Here is a 26,181-nt window from a genome sequence, read left to right as displayed (position 1 = left end):
TTTATTATTATGTTCATAAGTACTATGACAGATGCACTGAAATTCTTACTTGCTGCCACCACACAGGTTTGTGAGATACATTACAATAGTATAAATGACCACAAATCACCAGATAATAATATAACAGGTGGAAAAATATGTGATGTTTCAACAGCACAGACAGACTTTGGTCCCAGATTAGTTTTTGTTTAGAGTAGTTTGAGGAGGTTGTTAAAAAAAAAATTGCTTTTGAAATTCACAATTGGTGTAGCGGTTGGTGCAACGCCTTTACAGCGTCAGCGATCGGGACTGGACTGGGGTTTGAATCCCGCGCTGATTGTAAGGAGTTTGTATGTTCTCCCTGTGTCTGCATGGGGCTCCAGTTTCCTCCCACCCTTCAAAAACGTACAGGGGTGTAGGTTAATTGAGTGTAAAATGGGCGGAAAGGACTCATAGGGCCAAATTGGCTGGTTACAGTGCTGTATGTCTAATTTAAATGTAAACATTTAAATCAAGGTGCTGCATTTCAGGCTTCTGTACCTTCTGCTTGAAGGTAACGGAAAGTTGAGATTGTGAATACGGTGGTGGAGATCCTTTATGATGTTGGCTGTTTTCTTCAGGAGGTCAGTGCCCTTGATGGACTTGGCTAGGTTGGCCACTTTCTGTGACCTTCCACATCCTGGGCACTCGAGATTCCAAACCAGGCTGTGATGCAACCAGGCAGTATACTTTCCACAGATCACATGGAGAATTTGAATGGGATATTGTAGAACATGACAAATCTCATCAGATTGCTTCGAAAGAAGAGATGTTTATGCCTTGTTCACAATGGTCTGTAGACTGCAAGAAACTTGAAGGATCTACCACCACCCCACCAATGAAGACACAGGTGCGTGGTCTCTTGTTATTGTAAACATTTTATAATTCCACACAAAATATAGCTTTGTTCTCCTAACTGATTCTTCTGTGTAGTAAAACTGAATGAGCTCCTAAAGGAACCTTTCTTTTCTATCCCTTAATTTTGATTTAAAACATTCAAAACTCATTTGACTAAAATTAATTCAGAACAATTATGAAAATCTTAACAGCTTTGTCCTTTATAGTTCTTGGCTTTAACTGGCAATTGGTCCCATTGAATAGGAATTGGATTAGTGTTCACATTTGCACCTTTTAACCACGTTAACAAACTATGCAAGAATCAGTTCATATTAATACATTCCCTTTTGTAGTTGGCATTTGAGAATCTTTATTTAATTCTCACCACTAACATATTCACAACTCATAAGCTCCAAGGCAGATTACACCAACCCACATTCCCTCTGCTGGGATCAATGAACTCAGCAGAGATTGAGGGTTGTAGCCTTAGATCCACCTGTCACACTCTGTGCTGTGGGACTATACTCTGATAAGTAAAATGATAATTTGCTGTACTTATAAAGGATCCCCTGGAATACATCAGTAATTATAGGCAGACTTCTTAATAGTAAAAAGTAGAAAAACACTGGTATAGGAACCACTATAAAGCCAGCTACAGCTTACTGACATCAAAAGTTAGGATTTAAGATCAACTCCTTAACCTATGTGACTTTTCCCATGCTGTATCATGGGAATGCTGTAGTGTTTGGAGGTAAGCACTCTAGTCCTTAAATAAGTAGATCTAAAAAGCTATGCAAAGGAATATCTTTATGCTGAGTATAGTGAGAATGTGGCTCTTGCTATTACATGGCATGATTGAAGAGAATAGCAGATGTATCTCAGGTCAAACTAGAAAGGATGAGAGGGAGGGGTAGGCTTGCATTTAACATTAAACTGTGTGGATCAGTTGGGCAGAATTGTCTGTCTCTATGTGCTTTCCCTCTGATAATCAGGCTGGAACATGATCCCTTACAAGGGGTCTGCTGACACTGCTTTGGTTTGTCCATCTGGAAGGGTAGCAGAGGGTTGTCTGGCATCCTTTGATTCTCTCATGTTTCAGGCAGAGCTCTGGGTCAGAGAGGCAATCAGTGCAAGAATAAAATCAACAATCAGCGGGAAAATCCCAAGGGAACCCTTTGGTGGCTGAATTTATGCAGGATTGAGGACCCCAGAGGAAATTTGATTTACTAAGCGTGCAGGGAGATTGGTGCAGGAACTGGAAAAGTACACTTAATTCATACAGATGTGTGAAGCACACTGTGTGAAAGAGCAGTATAAGCAAATGCAATAACAATTTTCAAAGGATATGCACTTGAAGGGGGAAAGGTGCACTCTGGGGGAAGAGCATGGAAGTAGGATTATTAAATACCACTTCAATGGACCCATGAAAAGTGCAGAAAAATGGCTCAGGTCTGGTCATTTCCTTATTTTTTTCCCCAAATATAAACGTTATTCAGAATAAAAAAATATACACAAAGGAAAAGAGTGTATAGACTTTTCACGTTCCTGGTGTTATATTCCTATATACATTTCATTACTGTACACTGTAGTGTTAACCATTAATTTTACTACATAGCAGCATTGCCACTAATCTGGCCCTCTGGGGTTATTCCCCCTTCAGTTGTTTTGAGAGGCTTCCTCCTCGGTCTCAGCCCCTCAATGACGGTTAACGGAAATACTCGAGACTGTGGTCCCTTTCCACAAAGCCTTTGTGTTGGCTGCCCATGTTTGAGTCCCTCAGCATGTATTCCTGCAGCCTGGAATGTGCAAGTTAGTAGCATTCCCTCCCTGACACCTCCCTACACTTGAAGAGTAACAATTTCAGGCAGACCAAAGAGAGTCTTTCACTAAGTTGATGATATTCATTGAATGTCCATCTCTGCATGCATCCCTGGGAACATCCTATAAATCAACGAGTTCTCTGTTACATTACCGCTGGGGCTGAACCATGAAAGGGACTCGTGTCCTTCCCCACACCCTCTTATCAAATCCACAGTCTGCAAAGAGGTGGGCACCTGTCTCTTCTCCATCACATTCATCATATCCTGAAACACATTAACCAGAACTAAAGTCAATGATTGAGAGAGATCTTAGCTCTTCCCCTGCTGCACCTTTGAGCCAAGCTCTTCACCCAGAGCCTCAATCCAAGCTTTGAGACTTTAAATGCACAGAACTGTAACTCAGTTGTAAAACTTTTTATTCAGTCCACCATGTACTCCTTGATCAATGTCAATGAAGATACTCTCAGATTGCTCCCAGGAATGGGGAAAATGAATAAAGTGTTGGTTTACATTGTGGCTATGAAGGGGTTAAGTACAAAAAGCCCAGATGCCTTCACCCCATCCCCCAAGCCCTTCCCATCAAGTTTTATTAGTACCGACAGTCAAACCATATCTAGTACCTGCAAAACATTAAGACCTCGAGCACAGAGTCTAGGAAACAGTCCAAATGCCCTGAGGTGCGGATATTGATAGTCTGATGCAGTCACCAGGTCCTGCCACATGAAAGACCTCCAGCCTTGAGAGAAATGGATTAACTGAGGCAGCTATTAAACCCAACTAAATCCCCAAATCATTGCTTGTTGAGAGGAGACCCAGGGATTTAGCGACAGACAGACTCTACCTTCCCCTAATCTTTCCACAATTTACTCTCAGGGATGGGAGAAATGTTAATGTGAGTATTATCGCATAAATTGATGCACTAAAATTCATACTAGCTGCAACCAAATAGGCACAAAAGATACACCAACCACAATAGCATAAATTAAATTACTACAATGTGCCAAGACAGAGAAATTAGATAATAAATATTCACAGTGGCAATGAATGCAAGACCAAAAAAAAGTGACATTTCTGCAGTGCAAAGTTCTCTTGGTGATCCCAGAGTAGTTTATGGTTATGGTCAGGGTAATATAAAGAAGTTCATGAACCTCATAATTGTTGGATAAAAACTGTTCTTGAATCTGGAGGTGTGGGCTTCAAGCTCTGTACCCTCTGCCTGAAGGGAGCAGCGAGATTGCTGGTGATGGGATCTTTTATGATGTTGGCTGCCCCCTTGAGGCAGCATCACATAGAGATGTTTCAATGGATGGGAGGTCAATTCCCCTGATAGATCCTTGGTTGATCCTTTTGGTAGCCTTCTATGTTTCTGGGCTCTTGAGATTCCAAACCAGGCTTGATGCAACCAGTCAGTATACTTTCCATAGTACACTTGAAGAACTTTGATAGCATATTTGACAACATGCCAAATATCCTCAAACTTCTTTGACAGCAGAGCCATTGGTGTGCCTTCTTCATGTTTGCCTTGATAGGTTGTCTCCAGGAGAGGTCCTCTCACATATGAACTCACTGGAAGGCATTTATCCTCTCCATCCCAGTCCTAGCAATGAAAACAGTTATGTGGTTCCTCAGCATCCCCTTCCTGAAGTCCACAATAATCTCCTTGGTTTTGTTAATGTTGAGAACAAGATTGCTGCTCTGGCACCACGCATCTCCAACTGATATTCTGATTCATCAGTTTCTGTTATTTGGCCAGCGATGGTGGTGTTGTCACTGCATGTATAAACCACATTAGAAGTGAATTTGGCTACGCAATCAATGGGCTGCAGGGTTAACACAGCAGTTAGTGCAATGCTGTTACAGCACCAGTAAACAGGACCGGGCTTCGAATCCCATGCTGTAAGGAGTCTGCGTAGGTTTTCCCTGGGGGCTCCAGTTTCCTCCCACCCTTCAAAATCGTACGAGGGGTTGTAGGTTAATTAGGTGTAATTGGGCTGAAAGGGTCTGTTACCATGCTGTATGTCTAAATTAAAAGTAGAGTGATTAGAGCAGGGGACTAAATAGAAGTCAAGGAAAGGTCTATACTCCTTCTGACCTGATAGGATCCAAATCCTCATGCAGATCCAAATTTCACCAATTAGAATGTCACAGATTTAATATAGTCCATTTCCTTCTTCCCTCTCTCCTGCCACTCTGCTCTCAACAAAATGCAGTGACAAAGAGGTGCCAATGAAGATCCTCTGTTGTCAATATAATTTTTTTTTGGGGGGGGGGGGAAAAGGATAGAAACTGCATGAGGAATTAAAGGGTCAGTCATCATCTGAGGAGTTGGTGATATCTTGGATGAAGACCCAGATTCAGGATTAAGAGTGTAGAGGGAAGATAGCCAGTATAAAATATATTCCAGGATACATTTGTTTTAGATGTGATAGATCAGGGGGTAAAAAAGGAGGAGGAGTTGCTCTGCTTGTTAAGGAGGACATTACTGCCGTGAGGTGGCAGGATGGTATGGAGGGATCGACCAGTGAGGCTGCTTGGGTGGAATTGAGGGGTGGAGGAGGCAAGAGGGTGCTAATAGGGGTGTATTACAGACCACCAAATGGGCCAAGAAAATTGGAGGAACAAATTTGTAGGGTGATAACGTATATGTGTGAAAAACATAAGGTAGTGATCATGGGAGATTTTAACTTCCCACACATTGATTGGGATACCCATACGGTTAGAGGGCTGGATGGGCTGGAGTTTGTTAAATGTGTTCAGGATAGTTTTCTAAATCAGTTAGTAGAAGAACCGACTCGGGATGGTGTAATACTGGATCTCCTGTTAGGGAACGAGCTAGGTCAGGTAGCGGACATTAATGTTGGAGAACCAATTGGGTCTAGTGATCATAATTCTGTTAGTTTTAGGGTAGTTTTAGGGAAGAGCAAGGAGAGGCCTAAAGTTGAGGTTCTGGATTGGAAAAGAGCAAATTTCGAAGGAATAAGAAGGGATTTTGGGAGTATTGAGTGGGACAGGATATTTTCAGGTTGGATGTTAATGAAAAATGGAGGATATTCAAAAAAGAAATTTTGAGGGTACAGAATAGTTATGTCCCAGTGTGGATCAAAGGAAAGGCTGGAAGTCATAGGGAGGCTTAGTTTTCGAGGAATATTGGAAATTTGGTTAGGAGAAAAAAGGAGGTGTACAAGAGGTATAAAGAGCAGGGAGCTGAGAAGTTGAAGGAGGACTACAAGGAGTGTAGAAGGAATCTTAAGAAAGAAATTAGAAAGGCCAAAAAAAGGCATGAAGAGGCTTTGGCTGACAGAGTAGAAATAAATCCAAAGGGTTTCTATAAGTACATTAAAAGTAAAAGATTAGTGAGAGATAAAATTGGACCCCTTGTAGATAGCGAGGGTAGGCTGAGTGAGAAGTCTGAGGAAATGGGGGAAATTTTGAATGATTTCTTTGCCTCGGTATTCACTAGGGAAAAAAAATGTTGAACCACTTGAAGTAAAGAAAAATAGTGGAGAGGTCATGAAGCATATAAGGATAACCGAGGAGGTAGTGATGGCTGTGTTAAAAAAGATAAAGGTGGATAAATCTCCCAGACCGGACAAAATATTCCCTAGGACATTCAGGGAGGCTAGTGGACAGTTAGTGGGGCCATTAACAGAGATATTTAGGATGTTACTGGCCACGGGGGTGGTACCAAAGGATTGGAGGGTGGCGCATGTGGTTCCTCTGTTTAAGAAAGGGTCCAAATGCAAACCTGGGAATTATAGGCCTGTAAGTCTGACATCTGTGGTGGGCAAGTTGATGGAAAGTGTTCTGAGGGATGCTATTTACAAATTTTTGGAGGTACAGGGATTGATAGGGAGTAATCAGCATGGTTTTGACAGGGGTAGATCATGCTTGACAAACCTGATTGAGTTCTTCAAGGGGGTTACAAAAAAGGTTGATGAAGGGAAAGCTGTGGATGTTGTCTATTTGGACTTTAGTAAAGCTTTTGACAAAGTTCCCCACAGGAGGTTAGGAAAAATGGTGGAGGCATTAGGTATAAATAAGGAGGTAGTGAAATGGATTCAGCAGTGGTTGGATGGGAGGTGTCAGAGAGTAGTGGTAGAAAATTGTTTGTCCAATTGGAGGCCGGTGACTAGTGGAGTTCCTCAGGGTTCGGTCCTGGGTCCACTATTATTTGTTATATATATTAAAGATCTGGATGTAGGGGTGGAGAATTGGATAAGCAAGTTTGCGGATGACACAAAGATTGGTGGTGTTGTGGACAGCGAGGTAGATTACCGTAGATTAAAAGGTGATTTAGGAAGGCTGGAGGTGTGGGCTGAGAAATGGCTGATGGAATTTAATACAGATAAATGTGAGGTGCTACATTTTGGAAAGGCAAATTTAAATAGGTCATATACATTGAATGGTAGACAATTGAGGAGTGCAGAGCAACAAAGGGATTTAGGAGTTATGGTAAATAGTACCCTCAAGGCTGATACTCAGGTAGATGGTGTGGTGAAGAAGGCATTTGGAATGTTGGCCTTCATAAATCGGAGTATTGAATTCAAGAGTAGGGAGGTTATGATGAAATTGTACAAGGCATTGGTGAGGCCAAATTTGGAGTACTGTGTACAGTTTTGGTCACCAAATTATAGGAAAGATATAAACAAAATAGAGAGAGTGCAGAGAAGGTTCACGAGAATGTTGACAGGATTTCAGGGTCTGAGTTACAGGGAAAGGTTGTGCAGACTGGGGCTTTTTTCTCTGGAGCGTAGAAGATTGAGAGGGGACTTGATAGAGGAGTTTAAGATTTTAAAAGGGACAGACAGAGTAAATGTGGATAGGCTTTTTCAATTAAGAAAGGGGGAGATTCAAACTAGAGGACATGGTTTAAGATTGAAGGGGGAAAATTATAAGGGGAACATGAGGGGAAATTTCTTTACGCAGAGGGTGGTGGGGATGTGAAATGAGCTTTCGGCAGACGTGGTCAGGGCGGGATCATTGGTTACATGTAAGGAAAGACTGGATGGTTACATGGATAGGAGGGGACTAGAGGGGTATGGACCGGGTGCTGGTCAGTGGGACTAGAAGGGTGGGGATTTGCTACGGCATGGACTAGTAGGGCCGAACTGGTCTGTTCTGTGCTGTAAGTGGTTATATGGTTATAAAATGGTAAGAGAGATTTAAGAGGGGCTGATAGGTGATATGTAGAACCAAGTGAGAGAGGGGATGATAGGCAGATGGGGGAACAGGAGGTTTTAAGACAGGGGTTGGTGGGTGATGGTGGAAATGTCCGGTCCTTGTCTCAAGCCTCCTATTCTTTTACTATTGTCCTCTGCACTGATGGAGGTGAGCCATCTCCTTGAACCATTTGTGTGATAAAGGGACTCATGATGATGAATATTGTGTTTACATCATGGCTTTGTCTCCCTGTTCTGGGAAATATGAGCATACCCTTCAGATCTATGCATTGTTGATAAATGAAGGGTTATTGATACCACCCACCTTATCACTGCTTTATTTTTTTCCTTTATCAAAAAGCCTTTGTTGCTGCACATACTGTACAAACAACCAGTAGTACAACCAGAGCATTCCTCCACTTTAAATTAGATGGGGATAAATATGCATCCTTCTCTAGAAGCCAGTAATCTAAGCTGATGTTCGAAATGTAGTGTGACATTTGTAGAAATGTGTTAAAACTCAGGGTTGAATAATTTCTTGTATATTTCACAGAAAGCAAGAGAAATTGCCATGTGTAGTTATCTATCTCAGCATCATTACAAGTGTAAAGCAAATTGTTTAGTCTGAGGGATACTGCTAGAAGAGGAACAGATGCAACTTTCCTATATTCCAACTGTGACTCCAACAGTGCAAAATTAATACTTTCAGAAGTCCTGAAGTAATGAATGATGCTTTGTAAATGAAAGGCTCTTTCTCATATACGCTATTGATATTCAACAACCACTCTTACAATTTTGAAACACTTAATTTTTAACCTTATTTTTGCAAGCCATCCCTGACAGAAATCCTTCTAGCTGTGAGTTTCTGTTAGCTGTCCACACCCAATTTGTGGGTTCGTCATTCTGAAACTATTAAATTCTTTCCTGTCTCTCAACTAAATGTCCCCTCCTCACTGAGCTTTCTGATGGAGTGTTCAGTCGCACTTGTTCCTACTCTCTCCATTCATACTCTAATGAAGGGAGTAGAATAACTCACAGTGGTCTTCATGCATTTCAGAACAAGAAAGATATACCAATCTTGCCTGAAAACTCCTCGACTTCAAGTGAAAAGGATTGATTTTATACAAGATTTGTAACATATTAGCATTGTGCTAGGGAAAAAAAAGCACTCATCTTTATTGAAAGATATTCCTTTCATTTCTCTCATGAGCTTTGTTTGACGTAATTTATTGGTTTACTCCTACGGCAATATAGACTCTGTAGATTGCTTGTCCTTGTGCCCTGTTTAAAAAGATGTTGTTTGCCATAATTCTGGTCCTTCTTCCAATTCATTATCTGACCCCAAGGAGTCAACAGACTCTCTATTCCCCTGCATGTAACCAGGTAAAAGTAAAAGCTAATATTTACACTTCTAAGCATCTTTAGCAAATCTTCAAAATGTATCACAGGCATTTAGTATTTTTGAAAGGTAATCACTGTTACAATGTAGGAAATGTCGCATTCGATTGCAACAGTAATAAACTTATATGAACAGTAGAGTTAAAGATAGAGCACAGAAATAGGCTTTTTAGCCCACTGACTACATTGCTGAATATCAGATACCTATTTTATATCTATCCTACCCTAACCTATTTTATTCTATCTACTGCTCCTCATTTTACCTTTTGCACACATCACAGGGGTAATTTATAGCTGCCAATTAAGTTATGAATCCAGATGTCTTTGGGACTAGGTGAACAAAAGAAGACCAAAATGTAATCCATAGAGTCACAGTGAGAACACCCTAACTCCACATGGACACCATGGAGGTCAGGGTTGAATATGGGTCACCAGAGCATTGAGGCCATGACTATCAGGTGTGCCACCCTGCTGCCCAGTAGTTGGATACATTTATTACAGAGCTGGAGCTGTAAAGGTCGGCAGCTGCTGGAATCCAGAGCAAAATACAAATACAGTAAAACCCCTGGAATCTGGAATTCAAGCAACTGGCAAAAAAAGTTAATAAGGAAAATAAATTTTAAAAATTGAAATAAACAAGAATAAAATAATAGGTGAAAATATGCAAATTTAAAATAGTAAATGTTCTTGGAAGTAACACACATACCTTTGGAGAAGATGGGAGCAAATATTCAGCCAGTGGAGGGCCTTGGTCGTGCTTTGCTCATAGCAGCTGTTTGAATAAAGTTGTGTGAAACAGCAATGGCGTCACCCAGGATGAAGAGCTGGTTGATGCCACTCGCTGTTGCCACTCTCTGGAGGCCCCCTCCATGATGCCACTCTCTTAAATGTCTCCTTATCCCTTACTAAGAAGAGTAGCCCTGATCAGAGGTTTCATCTGTAAATTTAGGGAAGAGGGTTAATTATCTGTTATGTTATTGCATGTCTTTCAGGCACCTCCATAGTGGGGGAGGAACCTGCAAATGCAGCGACAGTTAAATGTTTTCAAAGAATGTGACTGAAAATAAAGCAAAATGCTTTAAGGTTCATATATTCATGCAAATGAAGCTTGTTCAGTCTTGTATTTTTGTCCTTTAAACTGTTTATTCTTAATGCAGGTGTATTAGTTAGACATTCTAAGAGTAAGTCTCAAGCAACCAGAAAATATACTTATCTGGCATCTACCAATCCCCATGAGTGCCAGAGACCAGGATTTTTACTGTACTGGACTCACTTTTCATCATCCTTCCTTGTTCCACCTATCACCAATTGACTCCAATATTACCCTTCTTCTCTCTCCAGCCATGAAGCAGGGTTTGGATTGAAAACACCAACTATCCATATCCCTCCATGGATGCTGCCTGACCCAATGAGCTCCTCCTACACTTGGTGATTTTTTAAAATTACAATTGCGTTGATTAGGAATTCCATTGCCCTAGTTAAATACCAAAGAACTCTTTATACCCACCCGAGAAAATAAGTGATGTCTCAGTCTAACATCTTATCTAAAAAAAAGAAACAGAACTAATTTACAGAGCAGCATTCTTTCAGTACTGTTTTGCTTCCTCAGCAGTGAACTGGATAGCATCAGGCTGGATTAAACAACTCAGGTTCCTGGTGTACGATTGTCCTGTAACCTTCTGACTGAGGTAAGAATACAGCTTTCTAAATCAGGACCAACCCTGCTGCATTTGTGAAGTCAGTGGTTAAATCTGGAAGGTCTCAAACACTGAGTTTACAGTTTTTTTTCTGTTATGGATTCTTGACGTATCCTAAAAGAATGAGTTGAAATCAAATAGCTTAAGGGTTCTAATAGTTTCAGTATGTGGCACATGTGAAGCCAGAGACTGGAGACTGGAGACACAGTCTGGGTGGGTTAAAGCCAATCATAAAATAAGCCCGTAAATTGTTTTAAATGTTCAGATTTACTTCCAATTCAAGAGGGATTTTGATAAACTCTTTCCACTAGTAGATAGATCAATAAAAGTGATTTACAGATAAAACATCAGTCAGAACCTCAAGAAAAAGATGGCTTAATGTCTGAAAATTGAAGTGGTACAATCTGGGAAGGAAGAAATGAAAAGCTCTTCCCCCTCCCCCATACAGAGTCATGTTCTAGAATAAGTTGCTGGAATGGGTGCTGAATGCTTTTCCTGTCACTATTGGATGAGCAATGTCAAGAACAGGGAAAAGGACATTCATTGTTTTTGTTCCAAAGGAAGGGCACAGATATGATAAGCTGAGTGGCCTCCTTTTCTGCTGCAAGTCTTCATCTCCTACTTAGTACACAACAGAAATAAATTACCTAGTCATTGATTGATCAAGTAATGTAACCAAATCCTTAACCTGTGAACTTGGAAAACCAAAAACTCTTGATTTACAGATTCATTTTTAAAAGTACCTTGAGAAGAACTTTCATTGCATGGATAGTCATTTGAAGCAGCCAAGTACATTCAGCATTCAAATAAAACTGTAATTGTCCTAAAGGGTTGTAACAAAAGCAGAAACACAGTTATACACAATCAAGTCTGCACACACATATTCTTGCTCCCTTTGTCACACTCAATATTATTCTTGAGACTGAAGCAAAGAATCTAAGATGACACACTCAGTGCAGGACTGAAGGAGTGTCCCATTATCAGTGCTTGAGATTGTGTTGCATGATTGGTGAACTAACCACTAGGGCGCACCAATTTTAAACTTTCGTTTTTTTTAAACCTATTTATTTTCAGTGATTTTTTTTGCAGTTGCTTGAATTCTGGCTAACGGGGATTTTACTGTGGTCACACTAGAACTGAAAAAAGACATTTGGTGAGAGCACATCCAAAGTATGGTGTAGTTTGATCTTATTTATGAAAGTATAACATGCATGGGAGACTGTTTGGAGAAGGTTCACAGGGTTGATTCCTGGGGTGAAGGGATTAGGATGAAAATTTCAAGGTTCCTTTTATTAACATGTAAATAATGAATTAAAATGTAACATACATAACATACATAATCCGCTTTGAGGCAGACAAAGAGTCGCCATTAGTATTGCACAATGCCAGTTTGAGCATTTAAAGTAATTTAGATGTTTTGAAAACATTTAAGACTGAGGAAGCTTGGTAAATGCCCCTTCATCAGCAAACCCAGAACAAGGGCAAATTTCTAAATAAGCTTTTTGCCTATTTAAAATGAAAATGAGAAGATTCTACTTTTAGCAGTTCATGAATTCTCTAAAGAATGGTAATGGTGGAGATTGAATCATTGAATTCAAGGCCAAGTTGGACAGATATCTTGGACTAAAGGAGATCAAGGGCATAAGAATATGCAGGGAAGTGCAGCTGAGACCAGTATGATGTTAATCAATCAATGGTTGAGTAGGTTTGAGGGGCCTCAGGGCCTATTCCTGATGTTACTATGTTGAGCAAAGGACTGCCAGAGACTGTCATACTGGTGAGCAATACTGTCCTCCTGTGGTAACATTAGTGGATTGCTGGAATTCTGCGCTATCTGAATTGAGGAATAAAGCAACAGGCTGAAGCACAGGTCTGAACGGCATTGGTGGAATTTACTCTTAGTCCCCTTATGGTGAGCTGCCTTAACTACTGTCCATGCAGTGAACGTGACCCCACTGTCAGATGCAGGAGGTAGGAGTTTCCATAATTTTAACCAAGCCACAATAAAGGAATGACAGGAATAAATCCTATTCAGGATGATTTGACTTGAAAAGGAGCCTGGAAATGATGATGGTTGAGACTCCTACCAATTCTAGAATCACCTCAGTAGGGCATTTACCCGGGTACGTCTGGTTGGAATAAAGACTCAATGAGTTATGCTAAGGTTGGATTTCACAATGCCAAACTGAATTGGCAAAAGACCAGAATTCTTTTGCAGATGTTACACATCTGTTTCCAATTAGTATCGCGTCCACCCCTATTCCCCACCAACTTAATCTATCCGAGAACTCTCCCTTGACACAAACTCTGTCCATTATCTTTTTCAAGTCATTGGCATGAACAGCTGGATTAAGTCACTTTAATTGTGCACATAAAATTACTTTCAACCATTTTCTTAATAGTTTGAATAGCACAAGGTAAAAATCAGATGAAAGTGCAGAGATGAATCACTTAAAATGCAGAAATGATTCACTTAAAATGAAAAACATTGCAATCTAAACAAAAATAGTTGTCCATCTCAACTCTGGGACAGAGAAGCATAATCTTCATCCTCAAAAACCACTCAATGGTGCTCTGGACCAGTCTCAGGTTTTAAAAATAGTCTATTGTTCAATCAACTAAAAATTCAGCCAGGAAATGAGAAACAGAACCAGTGAAATAGACCGCATTTTTTTCAAAGATTTCAAGCTTTTAAAAAAAAGTTGAGCCTGCCTATATATTTTAAAGGAGTTAACAATTATGGGTAGTGAGCATCTCAAAATAAATTGTATTTCCATAAGGCCTCTAAACATGATAAAAATTGTTTCAAGATTCTTCATGTGAGCATGATCACATTATGTAGATAAGACAGATAATTAGCACAGATACCAAAAATTTGGTCAATGCAATGGGCTTCAAGCAGGTCATAAATATGAATAGGGGTGTGGAATAGAATTCCAGAGCTGGCAGCAGGAGGGTCACCAATAGTAGAGATGATAATAAGAAAGGTACAAGAATCCAGTATTGGAGAACCATAAGGATGAGATAATAGAAGCATTTGAACATAAAGGTGTGACTAATAAAATAAAGATACTGCAAGAGTATTGGCCAATTTAAACCAGGAAATGCATTAGAAATTTTGGATAATTTAATTTTTGTTTATTACTGACTTTTATTGTTATTTCTATCACCAAAATAACACTGTGGCCCAACTAGTGCACCAACATTATAGAACCTTCATTAATCAATTGTTACAAAAGGACCTAGTTTGGACATACATCAATGCCTCTTCAACACTGGGCCAATACCATGGATTTTTCAGACCAATACACAGGCTGGTGGTACCAGAATTGGTTTGGAAAGATTCCATTAGTCAAGAAAGACCTACCAATACCTTCTCAAGAGATGTGGGCAATAAATGCAGCAAACTTCAAGCAACAAGAATGAGTAAATCACATAGAAGACATAGTAGGGCATTCAGCTACACAAGTCTCTTCTGTCAATTTATTAGCTCATAGTTTAATCTGTCCTTCAACTTTAATTGCTCCGTATTTCCTGGTAGTTTAACCCCCACCTCCCCCCAAAAATCTATCAATCTCAGGCATAAATGCCAGGATCCATTAATTTATGGAAGACTTGGATCAGTGCAGACTAGAAGGGCCAAAGTGGCCTGTTTCTGTGCTGTAATTGTTATATGGTTATAGAGATTTTCACTCCTGTCCCTCAAGATCAATTTGAGTTCAGTAGGTCCTGAGTGGCTGCCAAGTCCCACATCAGATCTTTGTCACACATAGTGCAGATGATACATGGGGAAGTGGCTTTTGTTATTGCACATCTCTATCAATGCCTTCTACTTGCTTTGGTGTCCCAAAATGCTCAATGCCTTCCTAAGTGCTTTCCTTCTAGTTTCATTAGACTTCAGACAGCAACTTGATGCATTTTTCCAGGAAATTTTGAGAAAGTCCTTGAAATGTTCTGTTTTTCTGGAGATCACTTGCCATGGCAGCACCATTAAGTACTGAATGCACACCAGATTCCTAACATCGGGCATACATAAAATATAGCTCAGCTAAATGGAATTGATCAATTTTTATCTATATCTCAATCCATGCCTGAAGAATGCATGACATTGGTTCACTTGTTTCCCAAAATATCAAGAATTTTCTGAAACACATTAAGGTATTTACCTTGTCCTCACCTCTGGGGTGGGTGGGAGCAGAGAACATCATTGCTCTTTGGTAATTTATGATCTTCATGTTGGCTTTACGGTCTTGGTCTTCATCCTCAGGCGCTGAGGACTGTGTTAGTGGTTCATCATGTTCTGCCTTCAATTAAAAATTAAGAAAATACGCTACTTTTTCCAAATTCTCATCACGGATCTTGATGGTTGGTGACATTTACTGCAATTTGGACAAAGTGCTTCATCTCTAAACAGCCTGTAATTTTAAGTGAAATACCATGTAGTGAAGGTACTTCCACAATATTGTTAGTTAAGCTCCAAGATCTCATACATTGTACAGATTTATTTTTTAGAATTTTCAACCCTCTTCAAGCACAATATAGTGTTCTACAATGAGAATCAGATTTCCCCTAGATCCACTTAACTGAACCACTCAATTTGAAGAATTAATTATCCAGGATACCACAGGAAACTCCTAAGAAATAAAAATAATGCTATAGGATTTTTGTGCAAGTTAGAATGCATTGATTTATAATTAATCTATTCATTTGTTTTGGCCCTGGAACAAACTTGAGAAAGGGAACCTTGACTCCATAAGATGCAGTATATGGGATAAACCTTTGACCAAAGTATCTGAGCATTATAATAGAGTCAATAGTGACCAAGGAATCTTCTAACAGTGTCTAAATGACAAAACAAATAAGTTCTTGGACTATATAATGCGTGTCTAAGAAAGCAGCACCCCTTCAGGACTGCTTTGGCACTGTGAAGTAAGGCTTAATGTCTCTGGTTAAAGTTGAGACAAGCTTGTTTAATACTTATGGAATTGGTGATGAGACGAAATACCAACAAGCTATACAGAAGAGAAAAATACCTAACTACAGGCAAGTACTGAAAAGAGAATTCTTGACATGCTGTCACCAATAGTGTTGTGCCAAAAAGGCAATTCTTCTCAACAACAAAATGCAAAGACTTCACACAAAAATAATTTATTCAATAAATTATGATATCTGATGATCTGCATTGTCTGAAAATGAAAAGACATTTCTTGCATCTCACTATGGGTCAATAGACCTTTCCTAATATGAAATACCACATGGTCAAGGCAGATGAAGGTGAAGGAGGGCTGTTTTGGGTGAGGTAAGGGAAGGAGCAAGTGAAAGTGAGAGAGAAAATATTAATTACTTTGAAGTTCAGTCATTATTACACAGTCAAATGTAGAAGCCGGATTTCAGGCTCTCATCCTGAAATAGATTGCTGCTCTCAAAACACAAGCAAAGCTTTCTTTCTCATTCCCACTCATTGTAGGTGCCAAATGGAATCCAATATTCTTTCTCTTCTTCTTTGGAAACTGTTTCGAAGAAACAATGTGTTATTTCTTGCAGCTATTCAGACTCCAGCTATGGTCAATATTCTTCTGAAGCTCTCAGCATCTTAGTTTATTGATCATCAGATTCATTCTCTTGGGTGATGCCTTTCAGAAATAAAGTCAAATTCAATCTGCAGTCTCCTTGCTGTGCTTTATTTCAATTAAACCTAAAGTCCCAGAGACGTGTGCCATTTTTACTTTTCCCCTCCCCATAACATGCTGTACCCCTTTACCAACCCATTCCCCTACCCATGGATAAGGTTAGCTTCACCTCAAAGCCAGACTGTACACCTGATAAATCTCATCAGGGAAGTCATCCTGCTTCTCCTCTGCTAACACCTGGAGTCCTGCCAGCTGCACAATGGTGTGCAGAGTGCCCAGGTCCCGGCAGACGCTACTGTCTACTTCATCCTCAATCACACCCTCCTGGCTCACGTTGTCCTTCACACAGATGATTCCATTTGGACGAAGACCTTTCTGGCATCTCTTGAGGAACTGGATAAGGTGGTCGTCAGTCAGGTGCCCTGCAACAAGCCCAAGAGATACTAGAAGTTACAGAGAAAGTTGCAAAGAGTGCATTGTAATGATTTATACCCTGGCCTATATTCACACAGTTATAATCATACTATATTCTTGCATGAATGAACATATTGCACTATGTTCTTGCTGCACCGTATCCTGCACCTTTTGTCCTGTTGCAAAACTACTCTATACACTTTTGTTCAATTACTTGTTTTTAGTGCACTATTTGCTGGATGAGTTGACTCACTTGGACAGCAGGCAAAACAAAGCTTTTTACTGTATCTTGGTACAAGAAAGAATAAACAATTCAATTTTGGCACAAAAAGTGGCCATTTGTCCCACCTCCTCATGCTCATTACCACAGGCCTGCAACTCTTGTATCATATCATTGATTAAATTCCATTTTGAAAGTTATTAAATTCTGTATTCCAAAATCATGGCAGTGTTCTTTTGGAAATTAAGCTGAATTTGTGCCTCTGATTAAAGGTATTTCTGCAACTACAATCTTCTTTTAAACTTTCTCCTTATCCTTTCCTACAGCAAGAACCACCTGTGCATCTCCATTTTTGCTACACAAATTAAAACTTTTCATCCTGGTACCATTCCAGCAAATCACTTTAGCACTTTCATCAGGATGTTGACATCCTTAAGGTGTGATGCATATAGTCAGACAATGTACACAAGTATCTTGCTTAGCTCCAACCTGCAGAGCAGTGAATTATTGCAGTATCCAGCATATATTTTTTTTTTTAAAAACATCCACACATGCTTCTCTGTGGGAGGAACCGACTGCGAACTCCCACCCTTCCCAATGTTGCACACTGCTTTGCCAGGCATCTGGCTTCCAGGAACATAGCACAAACTTCTCTCCCTCGGCTATTCATTTCTGTGCTAGGAACACGGTACGTAATCTCATCTGGTGCTCTTTAAGCAATGAAGTGCCCACAGCTTGATGTGAAGAGGCTGTGAGGGATGGTGCTGAGTGACCCAAGGCAAACAGCATGGTCACTCACCGAAATGAAGGGCTCAGGTCGTCATCTTGGCCAGAATGGATATAGTCAGCACCTGCTCCATGCGTTCACAAATCAGCTACATTCTACTCATCACCTCCTGCTGAATGTAAAAGAACTTGCTATCTCCACCTCTCCTCATTTAGCTGCAAATTTCTTGAACAAACTCCACACTGGCCAAGGGATCAGAAAAAAATAAGGTATTGTCTCTTAGTGAAGCTATTTTGATTGTCCTTAATTGCACTACAATTGCAAGTTAGTAAGTAAAAACAGCAGATCCTGGGAATACAAAATAAAAGCAAACTCCTGCAAATACAGCAGTTGCTATATGAAATAAACCACAAGCTTCAGATTGTTTGCAGAAATATCCAATGGCATTTGATGTTTGGAGGTTGTAAGCAACCTATCGTTTTAAATATGAATGTTTTAAATGCCAAGAACTGAACAGTTGCGGCTCAGATAAAAAAAACATCTAGTGTGATGAGACACAAATGCCTAGGTATACAGTGAAAGCTGCCGCTTTGTGGTCAGAGAAGTGCCAGGTTTTCTATATAGTATATTAAAAAGTCTATTTATAATACGCCTTTCACAATCTCAGGATATTACAAAGTTAACATCAAGGTTAACTGATACACAGACAGTTCCCAAAAATAGCACCAACATTAGCCAGGAAACCTGTATCTTAGCATAGATCAAGATACAATATTGGTGAGAAAAACAGTGATATAGCATCTTTAAATAGATTGGATTCTGGTTTATTATTTTATTTGCAAGACAGCATTTCTGATAATGGAATATTCCCATTTATGAATTGTCACAGTAAAATAAGTTGGTCTCTGGAGTGGGATACTGTCAAACTTCTGGTTCAGAAGCAATAGTGCTAACAATTGAATACGATCCCCATATTCATTAAAGAAATATTAGCATCTTAATCAGTATTGCAGAGAAATTCTCCCTTTACAGCCAATTATTTCTCTACTTTTCCAACTGCCCTACATGGTTACATTTCAATGGTGTTTTCATTAGTGAAGATACTGCAGTGCCACCACTGACATAAAACCACACAGGTGGTCCCCTACTTATGATCTATGTGACTTATGACCATCCATACATATGACCAAAAAAAAGTGTAAATTTTTTAAAAATAAAGAAAAATATATATAAATATAAAAATTTCCTGTGTCAGGTCCAGGGGCTGTTTATTTTGATGGACCAACATGGCGGTGCCACAAATGTGTTCTATTTCTGGGACACGAAGGAGGTGGCAGACCTGGTGTTTGAGGTGGAGGGGGAGGGGATAGGTGAGCGCAGGTTATCCCTCATATCTGTGCAGGACTAGGCAATTTTATTAACTCGCAGCCTTTGCTATCCATCCTTTAAATTTACCTGGACTTTTTCTGACACCTCCCTCCTTTCCTTGAGCTCTGTCTCCATCTGAGGGACAAACTATTCAGACATCTATTACAAACTTATCAACTCTCATAGCTACTTGAATTATATCTTTTGCCACCCTGTCTCTTGTAAGGATGCCACCCAATTCCTCCACTACATCTGTTCCCAGGTTGAGGGCTTCCACTCCAGGACATTCAAGTCTTTTTTTTGATGAATATGGATTCCCCTTTACTGCCACTGATAAAGCCAGTAGTCCTCTTATTTCTTGTATTTCTGCCCTTGTCCACCTCCTTCCAAGCAGAACAAGGACAAAGAGCCTTTAGTCTTTGCATCTGATACATTATTCTCCAATACTTCTTCCAATTTCAGCTTGATCCCCTGCCAGGGGCATCTTATTCCTCCCCACCACTATCCTTTTTTTGGTAGAAACAACTCTTGGCAAGTTTCTCTAGTCCACTCATCCCTCCCCACCCACCTTTCCACCCCCTTAGACAATTCCCACTGTAATTGTAGAAAGTGCAAAACCTGAACCTACATTACCCCCACCTCCCCAGGGCCACAAATAAACCTGCCAGGCAACAAATTGGTGACTGCTTCGTCGAAGGACTATCCTCTGTTTGTGGATCTGCACTTGAGCTTCCTGTAGCATGTCATTTCAATCCGCCCAACCATTCCTACACAGATGTGCTTGCCCTCTGCTTCAACCATTATCAGGGGGGAGGCCAACTGTAAACTTAAAATGGGATACCAACTCTGGGTTCAATTTTCCTCCTATAACACCATCCCTAAATAACATACCAATCACCCACTGGATCCAGATGACGTCGTATCGTTGGGGTTGTGGGATGAAGTCTTGTAGACCACAGCAGAAGTAGTTGTCTACACGCTTTCCCTCCTCCCCCAGGTGAGTCTTGGCCTTGGCTAGGAAATCCTCGGTCACGTCCACCATGTCAACAACTTTAAACAAGGGCAGCAGCAGTCGCTTGGTGATCCTGCCGATTCCAGCACCACAGTCCAGCGCACAGCTTGTTCCTGCCTTCCCAGATCCTTCCTTTTGAGAAGGAAAAACAGCTTGAACTAGCAGCAGAACTGCAGGACATTTTACATTCCAGAAGCATGGTATCCATGGCTCTCTACTGATTTTGGGGTTGCAGCAAGCAATGTTCACAGCATTGAACAAAAAAATGTTGGAAGCACACAGCAGAAGCATAGTCAATGCTGAAATTTTGGAAACCAGGTTACATTTTTGCATATAAATTTACTAAGTAGGCAATCTTTCTTTTTAAATAAAATGGTTAAATGATTGGTTCTGTCACATCAAAGTTCACAATGGGTTCTCCTCGACATCATTTCCCATAATCACGTTTATGTTCCTTTCTCACTTTGTATTTTTAAAATGTTTTGCTAATGGTCAATATTCATGCTCCCTATAAACTGTAAACTCTTTGCTCTGCCCCAGTAAAGGAAGGTACTGACTTAAAACATTGACTGGTTTCTCCCTCTACAGACACTGCTTGGTTGATCTAGTTCTTCCAGCTTTTATCTTCCTTGCAATATTTTGGTGATAAATATACTGATTCATAGAAGATATTAAATTGTAATTTGTGCATCTGAAACTTCAAAAGAAGTTTCAAGTCTATAAACATTGACCACAATTATTTTGATGATGTCCAAAGTAAAAACTCTATTCAGTTGTGATGAGATTTTATTATCATATTCAGTAGTATAGATGCACTGAAATTCTTACTTGGTGCAGCACATAAGTACGAAAGATACACCAGCGATAATATAAATTACCAAAATATGCCAAGACAGAAAAAAAGATAATAAATCTCAAAGGATATATAAATAAATAGCTGCAGTTGTAGTTGAAGATAGAAAAAAGTGATATTTCAATAGTGCACACAGATCTTTTGGTGGTCCCAGAGTAATTTATGGTTAGAGTTAGGATCGTATGTGGATGCTCAAGATCCTGATAGCTGTTGGGGGAAAAAAAACTGTTCTTAAACCAAGAGGTCCTAGACTTCAGGGTTCTCCATCTTCTTCCTGAAGGCAGCAACAAGAGATTGTGACCTGGGTGATAAGGATCCATTATGATGTTGGCTGTGTTTGAGACAAATGATTATATCATTTCCATTACTATGAGGACTGATATTTTCCCAGGGGCAATTTAAATCTACCATGTTGTCAAAATGATTTGTCAAAATTAGACATATTGAGGCTGGTCTGTAATCATGAAAGTCAAAAGTTAATTTAATTTTTGTTTGTGTGGGAAGATTGTTGTGGAATAGGTTAAAAAGTGGGAAATGGTGATTGACAGGTATAAATTTTTGAAAAAAGTATGGAGACTCACCTCAATAAACTGCAGTAGAAATTTCTTGGAGGAATTGATGTCAATGCTGGAGATATGCCCATAACCTCCCAACATGCCATCCACTGTTGGTGGGATATTCTTCCAGTATTTCTTAGCTCTAGAGTAGAATCCATCATCATCACCAATGACTTCGGCTGTCATAATGCAGAGTTCCAACTCAAATCAGGTGGAAATTGAAGTAAAACTAGATGCCTGTTAGTGGGGAAGGGAAATGACAAATAAATCTCTCATGTATAAACTGTAGCAAAGTAAAGTGTGGTATTATTTTGGACAGAAACCTCAACAAACTACCCAAAGTTCAATATACTTTAAAGTAGAAAAGGTGGGATAACCTTGCACCATAGGATATTGCTAGTAAAACAATAAGCCATTTTATGAAATAAATCAAGGGACATAGGAATAGGATTCAAAGGTTAAACTGATGTAGAAGATTTGCCACAATCTTATTCAATGACAGCACAGACTTAAGAGGCCATAGATGACGAAAGAGAAAAACAAGACTAAAATAAATGGCAGATAAAATTGCAAATGGTTGCACAGATTTTGACAACTCAGAGACATATAAAGAACAGCAAAAACAGATTGCAGGAGCTACAACAGAATATAAAAACAAATTGCACAAGTCACCAAAAACAATGTTTTAACATTAGATTAAAAAAAAGATGGTCAGGAGTAATGTGTGTCTAGTGAAAACTGAGACTTTTAATGAAAAGGAGATAGAGGACACAATGAATAATTATTGTCAGTATTTGCAGTAGAGAGTAGCATGCATAACATCCTGCAACAGGAATGCAAATTCATCAAAACTACTGGAACCAAAACCACAGAAATTACAAAATTTTATTCACTATAGATCATCTCCACTACCAGACAGCTTCCTTCCCAGAAATATTTGGAGATGAAAAATGAAGAAAAGAGCAAAGTTCTTTCAATTCAGGAATCACTCTTAAATTTGAAAATTGCACAGATCATTATTTAAAAGTGGTAGATAATAGAACATAAGGCATTAGCCTAACAGGTCAGCTAATGAGAGACAGCCAAAATACATTTATAAAGAGTAGAATATACCTGATGAAACTGATTTTTTTTTGATGTGATTAAAACAGTGGACAGGCATAAGTCTAAGTGTATTATTTATGAATTCCAAAAGGCATTAGGATCTGGAGGCTTTCCACTGGACCATAATCTCAGCCAGCTGACCTTTCCAGTTCTCTTCGACTCATCCAATATCCTCTTAAACCATCAGCCTTAGAGATCTTGATCAATGGCAGTACTTCTAGTTATCCTTATCAATGACCAGCATCATCTTTATCTCATTTAAAGGTTGACTTGCATTGAAATCCAGTGGATTACAACCTAAAGTCCAGTTCATTACACAGAATAATCTGTTGCTGGATAATAGATAACTATTCAAGTTTTTTGAACTACCACCCTACAGGAATCTGAAATAAAATCAAGAATTTATAGAAATACTCAACAGATGAACAAACAAAACTGAAAATGTTGCAGGTAGACCTTGTATTAGAACACAAAATAGAAAACATTGATTATTTTAAATTATTTATTCAATATCAAGTCCCAAAGGCTGCCATTTGCCTCAATGAAGGATAGGATGCTGATACTCAAGCTTATGATGCCCTTTATTACAATAGTGTAGAGACCAAAGACAGATCAAAATGAGAATGAAATGAATAATGAAGGCCATATGCAGTGAGAAACTCAGGATCGTTATTGCAGAATAAAAGAGATGCTCTGCAAATGGTCACCTAATGTAATACACTATATCGGCAGTGAATTTCTTTTTTAACTGCGTGGACAGTTGGGGTCCCTGGATGATGGGAAAGCAATGAAGCAGAGGAGCAGGTATTGCATGGGAAAGTGATTGCATCATGACCTGGTTCTGAAGCGCAAATGCCCAGGGATGCAAAAGGCTGCAGTAAGTGGCAGACATAATCAAGTTCATCAAGGGCATCAATCTCTATAACCGCTAAACATATCTACATGAAGCACTGCCTTAAGGTGGCAACCAACATCATAAAAAACCTGGCCTTGCTTGCTGCTAACTTCAGGCAGAAGGTACAGAAGCTTCTAGATTCAAGAACAGTGTTTCCCCCAAAAGCTAACAGGCTCTTGACTTTCCCGTACGACCCAGCCATAACATTAAGATTACCAAAGAGGGATCCACACTGACAGTACATTGTTTCGTACAATTGGCCAACTACGAATCTATATTTATTTATTCCTTTTTTTGTGCTAGTTATACAGCTATTTAAATTGTTCTTAGTGTGTTCTATGTATCTGGGAAGCTGATGCAAGTTAGATATTTTATTTGTACAGCACTTATGTATATGGCAATAGACTTTTCGTTCATTCAAGTGGCATGAAAAGGGGAATAGAAATGAATCTGGTGGTGGAAGCATCAAATGTGGTGGAAATTCCTATTGAATGATGTGGAGGCTGAGATCAGATGAGATGAAAAAAGTGGAAAAATGAAATAGAAGCCTTAAAAGACTGGGTGGATGGAAATTAGTCAAGGGGGTTGGGGAAGTCTGTGGTTTTATAACAGATGTTGGGATTTTTTTAATTTTTGAGAACACCTTCATTCAGTCCACAAGGGTGGTGCTTGCCACTTTTGTTCTCAATCATCTCAGCCTTGCACCATTCCAATAAAGCCTAATGTAATCTTAAGGAATAGAACCTCATTATCCTGCTGGGCACACTGCAAACCTTTTGAATCAATATTGAATTCAACAATATCAGATTATCTGTCTTTGTTATGTGCAAGTACTCCCCAATCTTGATGCAAGCTCATCCACCAGTAACATTAACTCAGTTTTGCTCTCTCCACACATGCCTTTCTGAATCATATTGCATAGTTTCAACATATTTTTGTCTCTATTACTGTCACTCATCACCAGCAATTACTTTCCTCCAAAAGACAGCTATGATTATTCTTTTTCCTTTCTTAGCACTGATGGAATGAGGTCACCTGCACAGCCTTGGTCTATATCCTAGCACAGACCTTCCCTTTGTTTGCTTCATCTCTCTGCAATTTAAAGATATTAAAGATAGCTTTCATTTGGAGCTCTGATCAACCTGAAACATCAACTATTTCTTTCTCGAAGATGTTACCCAACTTGCTAGTATCCCAAGCATTTTGTTTCCTATTACCACCATACTAGAACAGATATTATGTTCCAGATAGCATGCACAAGTGCAGCTGACAGCCTGATTGTGAAGGTGACATTCGAACAGTTGATGAGCTGGTTTATTGTCGATTCATCAGACTTTGGGAAAATGTTTTCACCTAGAGGAAGCAGAGGTAGAAGGGTGTGAGATGGGCAGAACAGACCTGAGAGGGGAGTAGAGTCTACAAATGGCGAGGATAGGTAAAAGTAATGGATTAATGTTTAAATATACAAGGATTTTTCCACAAAAAAAAAATGGAAGAAATGACAGTCTTAATCAGTACATAATCAGTATTTTTGATGGGTCATAAGAGATGAAATTTTCTGACAGATTATGTTAAATAGTTAAAACATTTCACAGATGTTTACAAAAGTATTTTTCCACCAAATGGTTATTTTAAATGATCTGCCGTAAATTATTAATAAAGAAATGTTAACTATTTTAAAAATAAACTGTGAAGTTGCTACAGGGAGAGAACAAGTCAGTTATTGATTGCATTTCATGGAACACAGATTATAGAATTAAAAGAACACCAAGTCTGAGCATTGCACGGTTGCAGTGGAGCGTTAAATCTCAAGGAAAACACATTGCTTTTGTACGGCGAGCAAGGATTCACTGGATGACGGGATCTGCAGCCACCAGTGTCCTGGGACACGTCCATTGCCAGAATATTCTGGGTGCCTCAGCAACTGTGGGTGACAAATGGCGCGCAGCCTGCTGTCGACACTGGAGCCCAGGACATTGCAGGCTACGCTGGGCAAGTTCTCAACTCGGAGATGAATCACCCGGGGTCCCCGAAAGAGAGTAGATAGTGTATGTGCCAAAAAAGGGAGGAAGTAAGGAATGGCAGCATGAGGGTGAACGGAGCGGCTGGTGGCGAGGGCAGTCTGTTGGGGAAGGTGGGAAGGGGGGACGCAGGGGACCGGGGGAAACCAAGGAGGCCTCCGAGGAGAGGGAGCCGGAGGAGAGGGAGGCCTCGGAGGGGACAGTCTCGCCGCTCTTACCGCCGGGGATCTACCTCCTAGCTCGCAGACCCCCGACACCCTCCCCCACATGCCACACCGGGAGGGACTCCTGCGCTGCCGCACACACCTGGTGCTGGGGCGCCGGAGTGCTCCACGAGGCCGCAGGCTCCGCGACTCCTTCCCTTTGAGCCAACGGCCGCTCCACGCGGGGCACCACGGTTCCCGTCCCAATAGCGAGGCCGTCTCCTCGTGACGTCACCGCGCTCCCGCCC

At 40.0% G+C, this 26,181-nt stretch overlaps 1 protein-coding gene across 9 annotated transcripts; it reads right to left on the bottom strand.

The window, feature by feature from the left end:
- Window positions 1–396: 396 nt before the first annotated feature.
- Window positions 397–26,181, bottom strand: ntmt1 (N-terminal Xaa-Pro-Lys N-methyltransferase 1). 9 transcript variants are annotated; one of them, XR_011351955.1, is made up of 8 exons: window positions 26,037–26,180; window positions 21,735–21,947; window positions 20,180–20,432; window positions 19,376–19,435; window positions 16,729–16,981; window positions 11,673–11,752; window positions 9,939–10,169; window positions 397–4,445 (listed from the first exon to the last, which is right to left on the bottom strand). XR_011351955.1 is itself a non-coding variant. In XM_069919895.1 (6 exons), exons 2-6 carry the CDS (start codon window positions 21,894–21,896, stop codon window positions 15,260–15,262), a joined length of 813 nt encoding a protein of 270 aa, XP_069775996.1. In that variant the 5' UTR covers window positions 21,897–21,947; window positions 26,037–26,181; the 3' UTR covers window positions 15,240–15,259. The 9 variants fall into 9 exon arrangements, 6 of the variants coding, with proteins under 6 accessions (XP_069775996.1, XP_069776005.1, XP_069776014.1 ...); XR_011351956.1 differs by having other exon boundaries at window positions 887–2,939; XR_011351957.1 differs by lacking the exons at window positions 397–4,445; window positions 9,939–10,169 and adding an exon at window positions 15,096–15,233 and having other exon boundaries at window positions 11,688–11,752.

This window comes from Narcine bancroftii, chromosome 1 (assembly GCF_036971445.1).
Source record: "Narcine bancroftii isolate sNarBan1 chromosome 1, sNarBan1.hap1, whole genome shotgun sequence".
NCBI classification, from domain to species: domain Eukaryota; kingdom Metazoa; phylum Chordata; class Chondrichthyes; order Torpediniformes; family Narcinidae; genus Narcine; species Narcine bancroftii.
Note: the sequence above shows the minus strand (reverse complement) of the source record. Positions and strands in the feature narration are given on the sequence as shown.